Raw genomic sequence first — 19,158 nt, 5'->3', positions numbered from 1 at the left:
AAATGAATTTCTGCTCATTAAAACCACCCGCTTGTGGTATTTCTGTTACAGCAGCATTAAGAAACCAAGACAGATAGGGACTGTCGTTATCCTCGTCTTCATAAATATTGAGAAAACTGAGGCTCCGGAAGAAGAGGTGTGCACCTTGCCCGGGGTCATGTGATTCATACGATACACAAGAAGCCCCACAGCTTAGCTCTGCCTGAGGGAGGTGAGCTCCTTCCATGATCCCTGCCCTCCTCATGGGGTTACTGAGCCTTCTCTGAAGGGGAGTCGGCAAGGGGGACAGGAGATGGCTGTGTGGGGCTGGTCTAGGCTAAGGGTGATGGGGGAAGGGGAGCCCGGGAAGCCAGCTGAGGACACCAATCTGCCTCAGCTGAGCCAGAATCAAGAGGGGACAGAAGGATAAGCCTGCTTGGCCATGAGGTCCCCACACCAGCTCCTCTCCCCACCCAACCTGCCAGGACTAAGCTTTCTTTCTCACTGATTCATTTTCATGTCCTGTTCCACAATGTCTTTCATCTCTATTATTCATTGCCCAAAGGCTAGACTGAGAGTGCCTCGAGGGCTGAGGCCATGACTTCGTTGGGCTGAGGCCATGACTTCGTTAGCCCAAGGTCCCTCTGTGCCCTGCCCAGTGCCTGGCACACAGTAGGCCTTCAGTGTGTGTCAGCAGACTAACTAAAAGAATAGTTTTAGTGGGGAACAGATGGAATCAGAAAATTTGGGTTTGGAAAGCCATGAGGCTGTGCTCTCTGTGCCTCCACTTCCCTCATCTGGAAAGCGGGAGTGGTGGCCATTCCCCAGCGGGATGCTGTGGACGGTCAGCGAGAAGCTGTTTATCCACGGCCAGCTTCCATCAAGTTGACTCTGTCTCATCACGACCTCATGTGTGCCAGAGTGGAACTGTGCTCCGTAAGGTTTTCACTGGCTGATTTTGGGAAACAGATCGCCAGGCCTTTCTTCCTAGTCTGTGTTACTCTGGAAGCTCTGTGAAACCTCTTCAGCATCACAGCAACACGCAAGCCAGGTGGGTAACAGTTGTGCACGAGGTGCACTGCCAGAAATCAAAGCCAGGTCTCCCGCATGGAAGGTAAGAACTCTACCACTGACACACCACTGCCCTCAAGCCAGTTGTCTCAAAGCAGTTGCTGTCGTGCAGATCCCACCCCATGGCAACCCCACGTGTGTCAGAGCAGAACCGTGGTCCATAGGGTTTTCAATGGCTGATTTTTTGGAAGTAGGTCAGCAGGCCTTTCTTCCAAGGCACCACTGGGTGGACTCGACCCTCCAACCTTTTGGTTACCAGCAGAGCAATTAACTATTTGCACCACCCAGGAGCTCCAGGAAGCAGTGTAGGAGGGGGCTGACACACTGAGTGCTGGCCATAGACTGGGCACATGCATATGCTCCCTGACCCAGGTGCCCCATGAGGTAGAAGCAACCTGGTCTTGGAGGCAGGTGAGGAGGCAGCTGGGTTCAAAGCCTGTGCTCCTCCCATAGCTCCCCATGAATGCCTGGGTGTGAGCAGGGATGGAAGGGCGGGGGGCGGTGTAGATCACCCCATCTTGAAGGACAGACACGATTCTCGTCATCGAGCTTGGTGTTCCACGTAAAATGCTGTGCTGTCTGACCCTGGGCAGGTGGGGAAGGGGTGGGGAGGCGGTGAGATATGCTGCCACACAGTGACTACGTGGATAGACAGGTAGAGCCTGTCTTCCAGCAGTCATTCAGGTGCTAAGCCAGTACTGTTCCAGGGGCCCAGGAAGGGGACACCGTGAGCCACAGTGACAATGGGTCCCCAGGAGGATGGGTGAATACACGCATGAGTGGACTGGCCCTGTATCCCCACGGGGTCCCCATCCTGCACTGATGAGACCTCCGCCCCAAAGACCCTGCCCACTTACCTTTGCTCTTCCAGTTGCGGTCAGCCGCGTAGCCCAGGTGCCCTGCGCACTTCCTATTGAATTCGGCCACCAGGGATCTGTAGGGGTTCCGGATGAGCAGGATGGCCGAGTCGAACACCTCGATCTCCCTCCTGCCACTCTCGTGCGTCTTCACACAGATGGTGCGCCGGCTCCGCCAGTGGTCCTTCTCGCCCTTGAACCCTGCCCACAAGAAATGAAGGCCCTCTGGAAGAAGGCACCCATGGGGCCCCTGCTCCCAGGGTGGCAGACAGGTCTGAGTGCTAACTTGCAACCCTGAAGGACAGCCAACATTCGGGGCATATGACAGGCCCATGGAGCTCACAGGAGGAGGGCCCGAGGGGTGGCCTCCACAGAATTGACCCCTGTCCAACAGGAAGTGAGAGCAGTAGGCATTGTAGAGTGGGTGTTTGCAAGAGAAAGGAAATAAGGACCTCCTGTGGACCTCAAGCCAAGAAGCAGAGAGCCTAACCATGCTCCATTTACAGACACTGGGAATGTATATGCTGTGGGCACTTTCACAGTGATAATTTCACATGAGCCTGAAGAATAACCATAGCTGCTGACATAAGTGGATGAACAGTCTGAGGGTCAGAGTGGGTGTGTGGCTTGCCCAAGATCTCACAACATCATGGCAACAGCACCAAGATTCTCTACATGGCTTTATGTTTCCCTCCCATCCACTTCCCTACAGTGCGGTTGGGGTCCCCACCATCAGGCTCAAAGGCTGTAAGCAGCTGTAGCCCCACCCTCTGGTCTTACGCCATGGCTCTACAACAGGGCCCCACGTTGCATATGAGGTGGTTCTCCACCTTAGGCCCCAGAGCTCATCTGGCCAGGGTCTCAGCTGCTCCTGTGGAACCAGGGCCCAGTTTCTATAAATAGAGCTTTGCTCCCATTGACCAACATATCTGGAGTGTGTCCCCTTCTTGGGTCCCTTGGGCAGTACTGGGTACTCAGAACTCAAATGACTGCTGGCTAGAAAGGCCAGGCTCTATCCATCCATCCACAGAGTCACACATTTATCAACAAAGATTATTATTTGAGTACTCTGTGTCAGAGGAGCCCTGGTGGCTCAATGGTGAAGTGCTCGGTTGCTAACCAGAAGATCAGCGGTTCAAACTCACCCAGCAGCTCCATGGGAGAAAAGACCTGGCAATATGCTCCCATAAAGATTACTGCCTAGGAAACTCTATAGGGCAGCTCAACTCTGTCTTACAGGGTTGCTATGAGTCAGAATAGACTTGATAGCATGCAACAACAACAACTTGTGTCAAACTTTATGTCAGGGATAAAAGGATAGGACTCAGACCCTGTCTTCAAAGGGCTTACAGTTATAACAATATTAGACAGCCAAGTACAATACAGAGCACCTGACTTGTGAGAACAAAGAGTGGAGGGATCAATTTAGGGAATGTAGTGGGAGGGACCAATAAGCAATATCATGATAAATGAAGAAAAGACTGAAGTTGTCAAGGATCTCATTTTACTTGGATCCACAATAAATGCCCATGGAAGCAGCAATCAAGAGATCAAATGACGTACTGCATTGGATAAATCTGGTGCAAAAGATGCCACTTTGTGGAGTAAGGTGCACCTGATCCAAGCAATGGTATTTTCAATCACTTCATATGCATACAAAAGCTGGACAATGGATAAGGAAGACCAAAGAAGAGTTGATGCATTTGAATTATGGTGTTGGCGAAGAATACTGAATATACCATGGACTGCCAGAAGAATGAACAAATCTGTCTTGGAAGAAGTACAGACACAATGCTCCTTAGGAAGAAAGATGGTGAGACTTTTCCTCACATAATTTGGACATGTTATGAGGAGGTACTAGTCCCTGGAGAAGGACACCATGCTTGGTAAAGTAGAGGGTCAGTGAAAAAGTGGAAGACCCTCAATGAGATAGATTGACACAGTGGCTGCAACAATGGGTTCAAACATAGCAACAAGTGTACAACAGAATGAAATATTGCAGGGCTGGGCAATATTTCATTCTGTTGTACACAGGGTCACTATGACTTGGAACTGACTCGATAGCACCTAACAACAAACAACAACAACAGTGGGATGTCATCAAAGGCTTCCTGGAAAAGATGTCATCTGAATCTAGTGTCCTGTCCTTACCACATGTCACAAAGACCATGCCATGGATACATTTTACCATTCTACCTTGGAGACACACTCAATAAATGTTCCTGAGCTTATCCTGAGCCCTTGGAAACATAAATGAGTTCTATCCTTTACCTCCTTCATGCATGGCTAGGAAACGTTTTTATCTGCGGTAAGCAGTGAGGGATTCTTTGATGCCTGGAAAATGTAGGTCTTTTGAATCTGGAAGTCTGGGTTCACCCATTGAAACTCAACACACGTTTCACACACTCATCTCTGCCGTGGGCAACAGCCTCTGCTTTGATTCAATCTGTCAAATAGCTGGGTGATTCCAGGAAAGGAAGAGTTAAACCATGGGCTGAATAATCTTGAAGTCTGATGTTTGACAACCCTGAGACACAGGGTGCCTTCTCCACTGCCTCAGCCCATTGCAATGACAGCCATTTGCCTTGTACCTCAGTCAGACTGTATCTACCCATAAGATTGGCTCTGGAACTGTCTTGGGATTTTTTCGCATGTGTGTGTCATTGCTCTGTCAATGTTCTGAAGCCAGCAGCTAAGTCTAACCAGCCCCATAAGGCTCAAAGATGCACTGGGCATCTCTAAGACCTACGAAGCAGTATCACCTATTTCTTACACCTAGCTATTCCACCCACTGAGCCATTTGGCCATATGTAGACCAAAATGGCCAGCTGCTTGAATAAGGTAAAGGCCTTCTAGATGAACAAGGTGGGTAACTGTAGCCTGTGCACAGTGAGTGATTCCTAGAGGACTAGGCCCGAGTAGGCAGGGCCATGTGCTTTGTCTGGCCACTTCCCCCGTCATCTGCAGGTGTCTGTAACACTCAGGGCTCCCCAGGAAGATAACGCTGGGTTACGTGGACAACCTTGGCTTTTTCCCAACCAGACCAAGACTGCTATGGGTGATTCCAGAGTCCACTGCCAGGCTCAGCAGTTTCCATTTTTCTCTAGGATGTTACTGATATACCGTCTCTTCCTAAACCAGGCACTAGTTAAGAAACCCAGAGAAACTTTCAAATTTCAAATGTGAAAGTGGAGAAATAGATTTTGCTAAATTTAGATGCCACTTGACTTGTCTGAGGTCCTTAATTCTTAAACAACACAGACTCAAGTCATTTAAGTTAACTTACTTGGCATAATGTGTCCTCTGATTTCTACAGGCAGAAAATTAGAAATCATAAAACTCTTGAAGATTTTTATACCTATTTGAAACACACACACACACACATTTTGATGATCACCCCCTTGTCCCTTATTGAGAGTTCTAACGATTACAGGAAATTCAAGAAATGTTTATAAAGAAGGAAATCAAACTGCTAGCCTTTCCTTCAGATCTAGAACATTCTTTCATTCAGTTCTGCTTAAAGTGTGGTCCTGGGGCTGCTGCAGCAGCATCAAGTGGGAGCTTTCGAGAAATGCAAGTTCTCAGCCCCGTCCCCTCCAGAACAAATAAATCAGAACCTCTGGGGCTGCAGCCTAGGAATCTGTGTTCTAACCAGCCTTCTGGTTGCTTCTTATACATGCTAAAGTTTGAGAAGCACTGCTCTGGTGCTCTGAGTTGCTCCACAGGGCCAGCAAGATGCCAGTCTGGCCACAGGGAGCAGCCTTCCTCCCCTCCCCAGCAGGCTTGACTTACCTTTATTATAAAGGGTTCCATCAAAGTAGTAGCTGCCTGTATAGAAGCCAGTTGCATGCTCGATGAGGTGCCGCGCCCACGTGTTCCCAGCTCCTGGGAAACTTGACAGAGCCACGAACACTTTGGATTTGGCGGGCAGGAACCTCCGGTCTGTGCACCGAGTGTCTGAAAGTCCGCAAGATGCCTCAGGGTTACGCACCTCCCCATAACCCACGGATTCAAGGCTCAAGTCCCCTAGATATGAACTACTGGACCAAGACTCCCGTTTAATAGATGGGGGAACTGCGGCCCAAGGAAGCGAAGGGATCTGCCCCCTGTACCCTGGCTGCACAGGTTCGTGGCTAGCCAGAGAAAGCCTCAGTGACAAGGTCTCCCGTGCCCCGTGCAGGAGTGGAGTGGGAATCAGGCCCTGTGGAACCTCAGCTCCACCTCTGCCTCCATGGCCACAGGCAAACCCTGGCTCCCCAAATTCTACATAGGAGGTGGCTGGGACTGTGGCTGACCTGAGCATGCCACACACCCAGGTACATTCCACAATGAACCAGGGCTGCACTAATTCCAGGTAAGTAGCCTCTCTGCATCTCATCTTCCTTCCCCCCGGGCTGATGCAAGGAGCTCGTGAAATCACAGGGAAAGCCCCAAAGCACCCAGGGCTGTGTCTGGTCACAGCAGGGACTTCATAAAGGGTGGGGTCATGCTCCTTCCCACCTGCCCTTCCTCTCATCAGCTCCTAAGGTCAGCTGGGCAGGCTGGACCTGACATCAAAGAGGAGGCCCAGGACCACAGCCCAGGGGCCTGACTGGTCCCAGGTTCTGGCCAGTCTCTGAGACATCAGAGGCTGCTGTGGCCACAAGGCTCTGATTCCTCCCATCCTCTGGTCTCTACCTGCATGTCCATCCCCCACCACCTTGCCATCCCCCTGGGCCCCATCTCTCGCTGCACTTCCTCTCACTACCTGCATCCCCAGAGAGAGATTCAGATAAAGGTTCAACTGCTCTGCAAGCAGGAGAGGATGGAGGCCTCACCCTCCTCACTATCGCCACCACCCACTAAGATGCTGAGGTCCTTATGCAGATACCCTCCACATCTCACGTCTGCAATGCAGCCAGGTCTGGCAGCTCCAAATCCTGAAAGCTCCTCTCCAACCCCCAGGCCAAATGCCCCAACCAACGGCAGCTGCAGGGAGGAGGAGGTCCCTGTGTACCTCATCCACCTCTGGGCAGAGCTCACCTTGCACAGGCGTCTGGTAGACCTCACAGTAAGCCCCCAGCCTCTGTGCCTCAGGCTCCTGGCTGCACAGTGAGCTGTCCACTGCATCCTGCAGGTTGAACTGTGGTGTGGGGTAAGCACAGTAGCACTCCCAGCCCCTGAGGATGGCCAAGGGGAACTCCTGCCAGGGAGCAGGAAGAAGAGAAGAGAGCATCTTGGGTGAATGTGAGGATGGTGCTTCCGCAACTCAGGTACGGGAGGAGCATGATGGGATGTACTATCACAGGTGGCACGGGGTCAACAGGGATGAGCGTCCATCCTTCCTTTGCCTGGTTCTGTGCCCACACCCAGGGAAGACAAAGCTCAACCAGACATGAGTTCTGCCCTCAATAGCTCACAGTGGGTCAGGCTGCTAAGTAAACAGTCACAACAGAGTGTGAACAGTGCTGTGACAGAGCTATGGTACTGGTATGTCAAATATCAGCAGGGTCAGCCATGGTGGACAGGCTTCAGAAGCTTCCAGACTAAGATTAGGAAGAAAGGCCTGGCAATCTACTTCTGGAAACCAGCCAATGAAAATCCTATGGATCTCAACAGAATACAGAATTCTAGTGCTGGAAGAGGAGCCCCCTATGTTGGGGGGCACTCAAAATACACAGTGACCACAACAATGGACTCAGGCACAACAACGACTGTGAAGATGGTGCAGGACCAGGCAATGCTTCGTTCTGTTTTACATGGAGTAACCATGGAGCAGACTTGACAACAGCTAACAACAGCAAAAAGGTGCCAAATCCACCTTGCAGATTTGCTATGAGGCCTGGCACACAGTAGGTGCTTTCACAGAGAAGTGGTTACCTTTACCTCCTTCCCGACATGGGCACCAGCCACAGCTCGCTCAAAACTTCACCTGCCCACCTATCCCACAAATAGTTTTTGAGCACCTACCAACAGTTAAGTGCTTGGCTGCTACCCCAAAGGTTGGCTGTTTGAACCCACTCAGCAGCACCGTGGGAGAAAAGGCCTGGCAGTCTGCTTCTGTAAAGATTACCCATTGCCGCCGAGTCGATTCCGACTCATAGCGACCCAAGAGGACAGAGCAGAATTGCCCCACAGAGTTTCCAAGGCTGTAAATCTTTATGGAAGCAGATTGCCACATCTTTCTTCCTCGGAGTGGCTGGTGGATTGAAACCACCGACCTTTCGGTTAGCAGCCGAGTGCTTTAACCACTGAGCCACCAGGGCTCCCTGGAAAGATTACAGCCTAGAAAACCCTATAGGGCAGTTCAACTCTGTCGCATGGGGTCTCTATGAATCGACTCTACAGCACCCAACCATGAAAAGATACCAAGCACCAGGTAGGCCACTGGCCCAGTTCACCTCTGCCCCTCCCCGCATCTTGCATCGCAGAGGCCTCCTGGAGTGGGAAGAGGAATGAGTTGTTTATGAGTGTACGTGCACACTGTGCGGGGGACAGGGGCTGTGGGAGGAGAAAAGTTCTCCCCGCCGAGGGAAACACGCCATAAACCTTTTTTATTTTTGCCTACAGCAAAATCTCGTAAATAAATAAATAAAGGACGATCAATAGCAGCATTTTCTGAGGGTGGCTTGGCAAGGCCCAGGCTTTCTGCACCCTCAGCAGATGACAGACAGCGCCCCCGCCAAGGGACAGCAGATGCAGAGCCTGAGGGGTGATCTTAGGAGGAGGGTAGGAGGAGGTGCTGCTGGAGTTGCCCCCTCCATGTCTGGCTGCTCCTGTAAGCATAGGCTGGGTCCCCCCACAAATGCCCAGCAACGCTCCATGCAAGCCTCTCCCGGCGCCCACATCCTTCAGGTGCTCCCAGGCTTAGGGGCAGCTTTGCTTCTGCCAGGAATCTCACCAGGGCCCAGGCCCATGTCTCTCCTACAGAGCCGAGCTGCTCTGGGGTGAGGAGGAGAGATATTTTCACCATTCTCACACTCTACACACACACACACACACATACACACACACCACCTTGCTGCACCACCTGCTTCTAGAACTCAGGGTTCCCTTTCCACTGGAAACACTCTTACATTCTATGGTACCATAAGCAAGTCATTTCCCCTTCTGGGTCCTCAGTTTCTCTATCTGTAAACTGAACAGATTTTATGGGTCTGCCTGCCTGGAAGAATCAGAGGATGTTACTTTTCTCTAGTCCTCCCACTAGCTTCCCCTGGTCCCTCCTGAGGGTCCCCCCACGCCTTCCCTGGAAGAGGCCTGGGACTAGGACTTCTCCAAGGATGGAGGATGGGGTAAGGAGGTGCTCTGGTGTCCATGGGCTCTGTGTCCAGCGTGACCAGGGAACAAGCACCATGGGGTAAGAGAAAGTGCCAGGTTCATAATCCAACAGACCTGGACTCAAATGCCAGTGCCATAGTTCTTATACCTGTGTAAGCTTGGACAAGTCACTGCCCCCTCTGAGCCTCAGTTTCCTTATCTGTATAATGGGATAACAATGTCTACCCCACAGGGTGTTGGGAGAATGAATGAAGGAGAATGCTCAGTCTATGTAATAAGTGTTCGCCTATTCTTTTCCTTATCTCTCAAGAACCATCAGTATATATTGGGAGCAGGCCCTAGGCCACTCTCTTAACACTGGGTACCCGAGAATTTACTTCCTAAAATCCCTCACCTTGGCCATCTTCAAGGAAAGAAGCTCAGGGCAATCAAAGGTCCGATGCCCCTCCCCCAATGACCACGTCTGTTCCTTTCCTCTTGGTCAACTACGTAAAAAGAACTGCTTTGGACACCAGCTGCCACACTGGGCTGCAGCCCTGGTTCCAGCCACAGCTGCAGCGTCAGAGCTGCAGGGATGGTCATACCCAGGGCCACCATCACAGATGCCACTAGACTTAGGGAGAAGTGGACACAAGGCTGATGATGAGTCCCATTGGTCTCTTCCACTGGACTCCACCTCCCACGGACCCTCAGGCCATTGCTCAGCAGGAAGCAAAACCTGTGACTTGACCCTCGATCAGGACTCTGCTGGCTTCTCTGGAAACAAGTTCCCCTGCTGATGTAAGTGGAAAGCCATCACGAGAACAGCAACCTCCGGCCTCTGCCATCACCATCCATCCTCTCCCCAGGCCAACACTGTTGTCACAGGGGAAAGCAGAGACAAGAAGCCAGGCTGCGTCACTGGCACTTCCGCCCACATTGGCTTTCTTGTCGTTCCTTGAACCTCAGGGTCTTTGTGCTTGCTGTTCCCTCTGCCTAGAATTACTTTTCCCCCAAATATCCTCACGGCTCTCTCTTAGAGTCTTCAAGTTCCCTCCTCGGTAGAGCCCTGGCCACCCCATGTCAAGCTGTACCCCCCACCACCTTCACCGATACATCCTACACTTTAAATTTTTTAATTGAAGTGTAATTTGAGATGAAATGTTCCGGTCTTAAGTGGACCATTCAATCAGTGGTGATGAATGTATGTGTATCAAGACACACGGCATCCCCATCACCCCCAAAAAGTTTCCCTGTCCCCTCTCCAGCCCATACCTCCCTTCCCCAGAGCCGCCGCTACTCTGATTTCTATCACCACAGATTAATTTTGGCTATTCTAGAATTCATCGAAATGGAATTATCCAGTACATATTTGTTTTTGTATCTGACTTCTGCCATTCAGAAAAATATATATTTTTAAAATTCATGCTCAGGGATCAGTATTGCCCCTTGTTGTTGCTAAGTCATGTTCAATCATGTGGACGGACCACACCTGCTGATGGACACGTGGACCTTGTCCAGGGTTCAGCTCTTGTGAACAAAGCTGGTATGAACATTCTTATACAAGGCTTTTACTGTATAAATATTTCCATTTCTTAAATACCTACGATTCCTGCTTCGTTCTTCTCCACAATACTTTTGACCATTCAACACGCTAGATATTTTACTTGTGTATCTGGTTTGCTCTCTATCTACTAGAGTGTAAGAGGGATTTCTGTGTTTTGTTCACAGCTATTTCAGTACCTAGAATAGTGTCTGGCACACAGTAGATGCTCAATACATGTTTGACGGATGAGTGAAAGAATGAATGAGCAAACGACTGAACAAACACAAGTCCTTTCCAGACCCCAACCCCCTCAAAAGCTCTTGGCCATGGGCTTAGGTATGATCCTTTGTTGGTCAGCTGGTTGGGTGTGCGCCTGAGTGTGGGGCAGGAGTAGAAGGCCCATTACATATAGACTAACACTCCCAACATCAGGAGCCCCAGGGGGGCTCTGCTGGCCCAGGGTTCCTGTCCAGAGGAAGAACATTTCACCAACAAGACACGCTGGCTCTGTCTCCCTCCCCAGCCATCACAGTACTGTGACGCGGATGACTTACAATCTGTATCACTGGGCTGGGGGAGCAGGCTGCCCCCACCACTGACCCGAATCTTTTTGTTTCCTTGAGTGGATTAAACTGTCAAGTTTCCGGGTGTTTGCAGGACAACGGGAGAATTGCAGACAGTAATGTGGTTTTATTCACAACATAACCATTTCGGCAACATCACCAGATTCTGAAAACACAGAACAATTTTCGGCCCCTTGGGGATGTCTAGGACATGATTTCCATAAAAATTAAATACTGAGGAATCTTATCTCTCTGCCAACTCACCCGCTCCTTACTACCCCACCCCCTCCAGCTTTGGTGAGAAAGAGCAGAGAGCAAGACAGAGAAAAGGCTGGGAGAAAGCAAGGCAGAAAGAGAAAGTGAGAACACAGATGCTGAATTGTTTCAACGAAGACATTAGTGTTAAAGAGGGAGCTGGCTCAGCCTGCTTCTGAGGACAGAGTGGATATTGCAGCCTGGTCCTACATCCAGCCTGAGCCTGGGTGTCCAGGGTTGGGGCTCAGGCAGGGGCTGGGCAAGGTCTCAACATGTGCCTAGGGCTGGGGCTGGGCCTGAGGTCTGGGTGGGCATTGGGCCTGAAGCCAAGTCAGTTTTGCAAGGGCAGGGCTCTGTGGGTGGTGGGGTTCACATACAAAGGCTTGGTTTGTGGCTGGCGTCACAGATGGACATTCCAACAGGCAAGAAGCAAGGCCTCTCCAACAATCGGACCCTCTGGGCCTCACCTACTCCATCTCAATTCTTCCTTGAGCACCTCCTCAGGGTCTCCAGGAGTACACAGAATTAGAGATTTCAGAGATCACAGAAGGGGAAACTGAGGTTCATAGGCAAGCCCAACATCTCCAGGCCATCAGGGCCAATGGGATCAGAAGCCAGCCTCCTAGACTGCCAGTCAAGCCTCTACCACACCATCACACTCCACTCCTTGGAGGCAAACACATGAATGCAACGGATTTTTTTTTTTTTCTGGGCAAACAGGATGGAGTTTAGCTCCGAGTAGTTTCCTGCCTCTAGGGCGGTTCCCTTCACTTTGAGGCCAGGTCTGGAATTAAAGATACAACAGGGAAAGGGGATGTCCACAAAGGTCGCTGCAGGGCTGGGGTGAAGGGGCAGACTTTCACTTCCAGGCAAATGTCATAATGAATGAATGCTACTGTGACCAAGAGCCATATTTCCCTGTGACCTGGGTCTCTGGCCTGGAAGGTGAGAATTCCACCACTGAACCAGCACAAAACCCAGACTCTGACAGTCCTAACCTTTGACAAAGGTGTGAAATTGCTTGCCCCATGTAGACAAGGAGCCCATCGCTCTTGGGATCCCAGGGTATTTATCAAGAGTTGCCCAGCAGTGAACACACAGGCTCCACATTAATACAGGTCTTTCCGTTTCAAAAGTAGAGGATTAAGGCTACCATTAAATGGCCAAAGGAAGAAACCACCTTAGAAGAAATGTCAATGGGAGACCGTCCAGGTGATTAACATTCTGAATGAAGAACACAGACACTGGCAAGAGGCTCGAAGAGGGCAAGGAGGAGGGTAAAACACTTGCCTTTCTCCTTCATCCTCTCCCTCTGATTCCTTTGTCAATAGAACCAACAGATTCTGGGAGCACAAACCTCCGATCACATGCCACTGTAACTGGTGAAGCTTCACACATTAGTAACCTATTTGCAGATGGTGTTAGATTTTGCTCTGCGGTCCCATTCCGGGAAGGCGCGCTCCCACAAACGGTCTATCTACTGGTGCACAGATACCTGGCTTCAAAGTTAATTATCCCAGATCCGAATTGGTAGCAGTGCAAATAGCTAAGTTTGGGCTCTGCTCTTTCTGACCTTCCATCTAAATGGCGAAGGCAGAGGATCTTGGGGGCTTCTGAGAAAGAGCAGGTTTCCTTCCATCTCCAGTATGATCGCGGAAAATGAGAGCAGGTCATTTCGCTGGGTTTTAAAAATGCATTATATTGGTCAGGTCCCTCTTGCTGGCAGGGAGTCAGATAATTAAGATGCTGATATTGCCCCAAATGTTATTTCCCTGTCAAACTACTCTTGGAGCTCCCCAAATCTATTTTAACTAACTAGCAAAAAAACAGTCGAGATTTTTATCGGGGCCACAAATAAACCTCAGATGGTACTCAGAAGTGGGGGTGCTACAGGGAGGGCTCCCCTCTTTTCCTGCCTTCCAGCCCCACCTCTCACATCTGCTGCCCCAGGAACCACGGCCCAGTCAGCCCTAATTAAAGCCAGGGCCCCCACCCCAGGTTTAGCTCTGCCCCATTTGACATTCTACTGTGAGCATTTGCCATCATAAAAGATTCTGAAAACATTTTCAACAGCTATATCATAGTCCACTGTAGGGCCGAGGCATAATTTAACCATTCCCCTATCACAGGACATTTGAGCCTGCTTTCAGCCAAATTACGATGGGATTCAGTTGCCACTGGGACCGCCCTGCAGCCTCCATGCCACTGGCCCTTCAGAGAGGAAGTGTTTGGCAGTTCTGAAGGGGAACGCATAGCCAGACATGCCAAGTTCACCTCTCTCACCCACCCTCAATGGTCAAGAGGGAGTATCGAACACCATTTCCTTCGAATAGGTCCCTGGGCTCCGCAGGCCTGGTCAGATGACCAAGCTGATCCTGTACCCACCAGACCTCAACACGGGAGGAAGAATTTGCTTTTTCATCCTCATCCAATAGCAGGCAAAGATGACCACCCATCAGGATTCTGACCCATGGGGAAGGGGCCACGCCTGGACAAGACAGAGCTGCCACATTCAAGGAGGCCCTCTAGGGCAGTGGTTCTCAAACAGGGGCAGTTCTGCCCTCCAGGGGACATTTGGCAAGGACTAGAGACATTTTTGGTTGTCACAACAAAATATGACATCTAGTGGGTAGAGGCCAGGGGTGCTGCTAAAGGTCCTACAATGTAAAAACAGAACGTATAACAAATAATTACCTCATCTATTAATAGTGCTGAGCTTGAGAAATCCCGCTCTAGGGGGACGTCAGAATCCCGCAAAGTCCCCACTAGGAACCTACAGATCTGAGAGCTGACAGTCAGAGGGTTTACGCTAAAGTTACTCCAACACCCACAGGACTGGACACAGAGAATCGATGGAGAACGGTCTGTGAACCAAAAGCTCACTCTGCTAAGCAGACGGTGTTTTTACTTGGATGGAATGACATCGAGGCATCGTTCCTGCCCTACCTGGAATCCCTAACTCTAAAGCCAGGTCTCAGGTTGGCTTTCTTGCAACTGTGGCATCTCTGAAGATGACCCTGAGGATGGCTTTCTGACGTTGTGTCCCAAAGGGGTCCATAGTGAGCCTCTCCCTGGACCACTCACCAGGTCTGCCTGTTCTCCATGCCCCAGGGTCCTCCATGCTGACGGTCCTCCTGGGGGTTTCCCATGTCTCCTTCCTTTGAGCCCTCACATGCTCTTCCATGGATCTTGCCCCTGTAGCATCTCTCAGACCTGCTCCCTCCTTTACCAGCTCATCCTCTCCCTGCTCCAGAACATCCTGCCGATAGGTACCAAGTACCGTGCTGGTCCCACCACTCCGTCGCTGCCACACCATCAGGAGCTCCCACTTACTCACTGAAAAGAAGTCTGAACTTTGAGCAGGCATCCAAGGCCCTCCGTGATTTGTCCCAACCCTAGCATTCCCACCACTCCATAGAACCCTTTGCTCTAGGCGAGCTGGGCTGCTTTCCTGCCACCTTGTTTCCACTCAGCAGTTGCCTCCTCTTGCCACACACTCCCCAAAGCCCCCATCTGCCTGCCCACACAGCGCCACATCCTCCAGCTCCGATTCCTCCAAAAAGTCGTGGTCCTCCTTCTTCCTAAGCCTCCCACCAGGCTTCCTTCAGCCCCTTCTGCACTGACCTTACTCTCAAGTGTTAGAGTCACTTAGGCTCCTGTCTCAGCCCCTCCCCACCTGGAAGCTCCACCTTCTGAGTGGGGGCTGGGATCTGCTGGCACCCAGCAGATGGCGTCACCCACCCTGTCTGCATATGGGTTTTGCCAAATCCCACTAAATGTGCTCTGCCAAGACCTGATTTCCACTTCCAAGCTGGAAATGATGACTCTGCCCCTCACAGCTGCAGAAGGCTGCGGATGGGAACAATGGGACTTGAGGAAACACCCACCCTTCCAGCTCCATCCAACAACCCAGGGGAGGCCGGAATATGAGGGAAGCTGCCAGCACAGATTAAAATGCCTGTGCGTGCTGAGGGCAAAGGCCATTTCTAAGAACCCTGGTGCCCTGTCCAAATTGTTCTGACCCCAGTAATTCACAGCAGCACTAACCAAAGCAGGAGCTGGGAACCTGTCCTTGAAACACACAGGGAGGGACCCACACAAGGTGCTAAGGTGCAAAATAGCATCGGGTACCAAGAGCTTGCAGGTCTCATGGCATGTCCTCTGATGCGACATTGTAGCAAACTGGGCTTGTGTCAATAAGTATCAACGAAGGGTGATAACAAGAAATCAAACAGTTTTAATCTTTAAATTCTGTGTCCATAACTACAAGGTGAGGCCATTGTTGGTTCAGAGGCAGAATTCTTGCCTTCCACGCATGAGACCCTGGTTCGATTCCTGGCCAATGTACTTTACGCACAGCCATCAGCCATCTGTCTGTAAAGGCCTGCATGTTCCTATGATGCTGAAAAGGGTTCAGCGGAGCGTCTAGGCTGAGGACGGACTAGGAAGAAAGGCCTGGAGACCTACTTCTGAAAATCAGACAATGAAAACCCTACGGGTTGCAATGGTCTGATCCGCAACCAGTCATGGGGAGGGCGCAGGACCAGGCAGCATTTTGTTCTGTGGTGCATGGGGACCCCATGAGTCGGGGCCTACCTGAGGGCAGCTTACAGCAACAACAACTACTACAAGGCAGAATTTGCCGAGTCCTAATGTGCTGACCAAAAGGGGGTACCACTAGAACCCTGGGGCATCAACCTAGGCTGCTGCTTTCAAGCCACCCTCCCCCTAAAAAGGGTCATTCCCTCAAAAAAGTGCCCCTCCTCCTATGGGGAACAACTCTTTCGCACACCCCTAGTGGGGTGTAAATTGGTACAACCTTTGCCAAGGGCGATTTGGCAACACTTACCAAAAAATAACAAAGACACACATTCTCTGACCCAGCATTTCCTTGGGATTTTTATCTTACAAACCCACTCCTGCAAAACAACTTACGCACAAGGATATCCCTGCATTGTTGTTCGGAAGAGCAAAAGATTGGGAAAACAACCCAAATGCTTAACAGTGGGGGTTTGTTAAATAAATAATACACACTCCACGCCAGCTGCCGCGGAGTCGCCCCTGACTCACGGCGACCTCACGTGTACCGGGGTAAAACCGAGCTCCGCAGCATCTGCAGTGGCTGACTTTGCAGACGTAGATTGCCAGGCCTTTCTTCTGAGGTGCCCTGGGTGGACTGAAACCTCCAACCTTTCAATTAGCAGCCTAGTTCATTAACCGTCTGCATCACCCAGGGACTCCGAGTAAATGACGGGACATCCATATGCTGGAATACTAGGCAGCCGTCAAAAAGAACGAGAAAGCTCTTCTTGTCCTGCTTTGAAACAATCTCTATGACAGATTGCCCAGTTAAAAAAAAAAAAAGCAAGGTTTAGGTTCTTCAAAAAGCTAAACACGGAATTACCTTATGACCCAGCGATCCCACTCTTAGGCACATACCCAAATGGACCCAAAACACAGACCCCAGCAGATACTCATACGCCAGTGTTTACAGCACCAGTATTCACAGTAGCCAAATGGTGGACACAACCCAAGTGTCCCTCAGCAGATGAACGGCTAAACAAAATGTGGTACACGTGTACAATGGGATATGACGCCGCCACAAAAGAGAAATAAAGTTCCGGTACATGCTACAACATGGGAGATACCTAAAAACAGTATGCTGAGTGAAATAAGCCAGACCCAAAAGGATAAACTGTGTATGATTCCACCTGCATGTCGTATCTGGGACAGGTAAATGCAGAGAGACCAAAGTTTATTAAAGGCTACCAGGGGCTGGGAAAACGGGGTACTGAGTATCTGTCTGGGGTGCTGAAAAACGTCTGGAAACAAAGAGGTGAAGGTGGCACAACATGATAACCGTAATTAACGCCACTGAATTGTACACTTAACAATGGCTAAAACGGCAAATTTTGTGCGATGCAGATCTTACCACAATAAAATTATATAAAAAATATGCAAGGTACAAAACACCGTGTCTGTGTGTCTGTAAGGAGCAGCGGCATCAATGCAGGCATTTGAATATTCATAGAACCTTTCTCGAAGTGGGCATGAGCGGCCAGGACCCTCGGAGGCCTCCGAGGAAGGAAATGGGGCAGATGAGACACCGGGGTGAGAGGAAGACTCTTCCCTTCAAACCCCTGGCTACTGTTATGGGCTGAATCGTGTACCCCGGCCCAGAATTACGTGTTGTAAATCCTCACCCTTATACCTATGGGTGTAACCCCATTTGGGAACAGGGATTCTTTATGTTAATGACATCATTATCAGTGGAGGGTGTGTCTTAAGCCAATCACTTTTAAGATGTAAAAGAGCGGATGGGGCTCAGAAGCAAGCAAGCACAAATGGAGAAGGACTGAAGTCACAGGAAGGTCCCCCAGGGTCCCAGTAACAGGAGCTGAGACAAGGATTTTCACCCAGAGGGAAGAGAGAGCCTTCCCCTAGAGCTGGTGCCCTGAATTTGGATTTTTAGCCTCCTGGACCATGAGAAGGAGCTCTGGTGGCACGGTGGTTAAGAGCTCAGCTGCTAACCAAAAGGCGGCAGTTTGAATCCACCAGCTGCTCCTTGGAAACCCTATGGAGCAGATCTACTCTGTCCTATAGGGGTCGTTATGATTCAGAATCAACTCGACAGCAAGGGGTTTAAGACCGTGAGAAAATAAATTTCTGATGGTTAATGCCACCAGCTTGTGGTATTTGTTAGTGGAGCACTAGGAAACTAAGACAGCTATCTTTTTATTTTGTTCCAGGGGAACATACTACCTATCAGGAATTAAAACAAGTACAGGGCACACAGCTGTACTGGCTAACGTTCCTGTCCTTGTTCCGCCTCATCTCTCAGCCTCTCTCCTCTAGGCTTACTTCTCCTCCTCCCTGGCTGTCACCCCAAGAGGCAGCAGAGCGTCGGAAATGTGGGACATGGTGTCAACAGCTGAGCTATAATGCCGGGCACGCTGTGCCTCCATGCGGAAGCTCTCACTTGTGGGAACCTCCAGGGCTTCTTGTAGCAAGCCAGGATCAGCCCATCCCGGTGCTGCTGAGAGAGCTGGAGCAGACAGCTGTGGGGAGGGCCTCCAGCAGCATCCACCCCATGGGAGGACACCTCTGTGTTTAGTGACCCTGAGGGAGGCCAGCCTTGGGCAGGGTGGAACCATCTGGGTTCCTTTCATTCCGATGGGGGTCTTTGCAGAGAGCGCTGCTTTGAGTGGCAGGTGTGAGGAGAGGCCCTGAGAAGGTCGGCTCGTTTCCGTACAGGTGCCAGTAGGGCTGGTGGCTGAGCCGGTGTTGGTGCTGCCCCTACCTCCAGCTCTGCTCCCACCAAGAGGGTGAGAGGACAAAGGGGTCTGCAGGCCAGATGGTCTGCCAAACAATAAAGCTGCCCCTCAGCTTGCTGCATTGTGTCCTGCAAGCCCTGACACCCAAGACATCCTTGGCAGTGGCTTCGGAAATGCTGGTGATGCAGGAGAGCCACTTCAAAGGATGCATTTGTGCAGAGCAAAGCGCACACAGAAGGCTCTGTGCTCCACCCACCCACTGAGGGAAGTGGGGGGCGGACTCCAGGTGGAGGGGGTGGACAGCGAGGGGTGCTGTCATTTACGTCCAACCATTTCTCCTTTCACTGAAGCCCACCCCCTCCACCCTCCACACC

The 19,158-nt window shown here is 50.8% G+C and overlaps 1 protein-coding gene across 4 annotated transcripts in view; it reads right to left on the bottom strand.

Annotated features, from left to right (window-relative positions):
* The window catches only part of WSCD1 (WSC domain containing 1), a 56,639-nt gene that overhangs the window by 9,525 nt on the left and 27,956 nt on the right, over positions 1-19,158 (bottom strand). For all 4 annotated transcript variants that reach the window (XM_049859996.1, XM_049859998.1, XM_049859997.1 and 1 more), the window contains exons 6-8: positions 6,930-7,089; positions 5,700-5,864; positions 1,908-2,108 (exon numbers count right to left, since the gene is read on the bottom strand). In XM_049859996.1, coding sequence (XP_049715953.1) covers positions 1,908-2,108; positions 5,700-5,864; positions 6,930-7,089 — 526 coding nt within the window. The remainder of the gene's footprint in view (positions 1-1,907; positions 2,109-5,699; positions 5,865-6,929; positions 7,090-19,158) is intronic.

The sequence above is a fragment of the Elephas maximus genome, chromosome 19, assembly GCF_024166365.1.
Source record: "Elephas maximus indicus isolate mEleMax1 chromosome 19, mEleMax1 primary haplotype, whole genome shotgun sequence".
Lineage (NCBI taxonomy): Eukaryota > Metazoa > Chordata > Mammalia > Proboscidea > Elephantidae > Elephas > Elephas maximus.
Note: the sequence above shows the minus strand (reverse complement) of the source record. Positions and strands in the feature narration are given on the sequence as shown.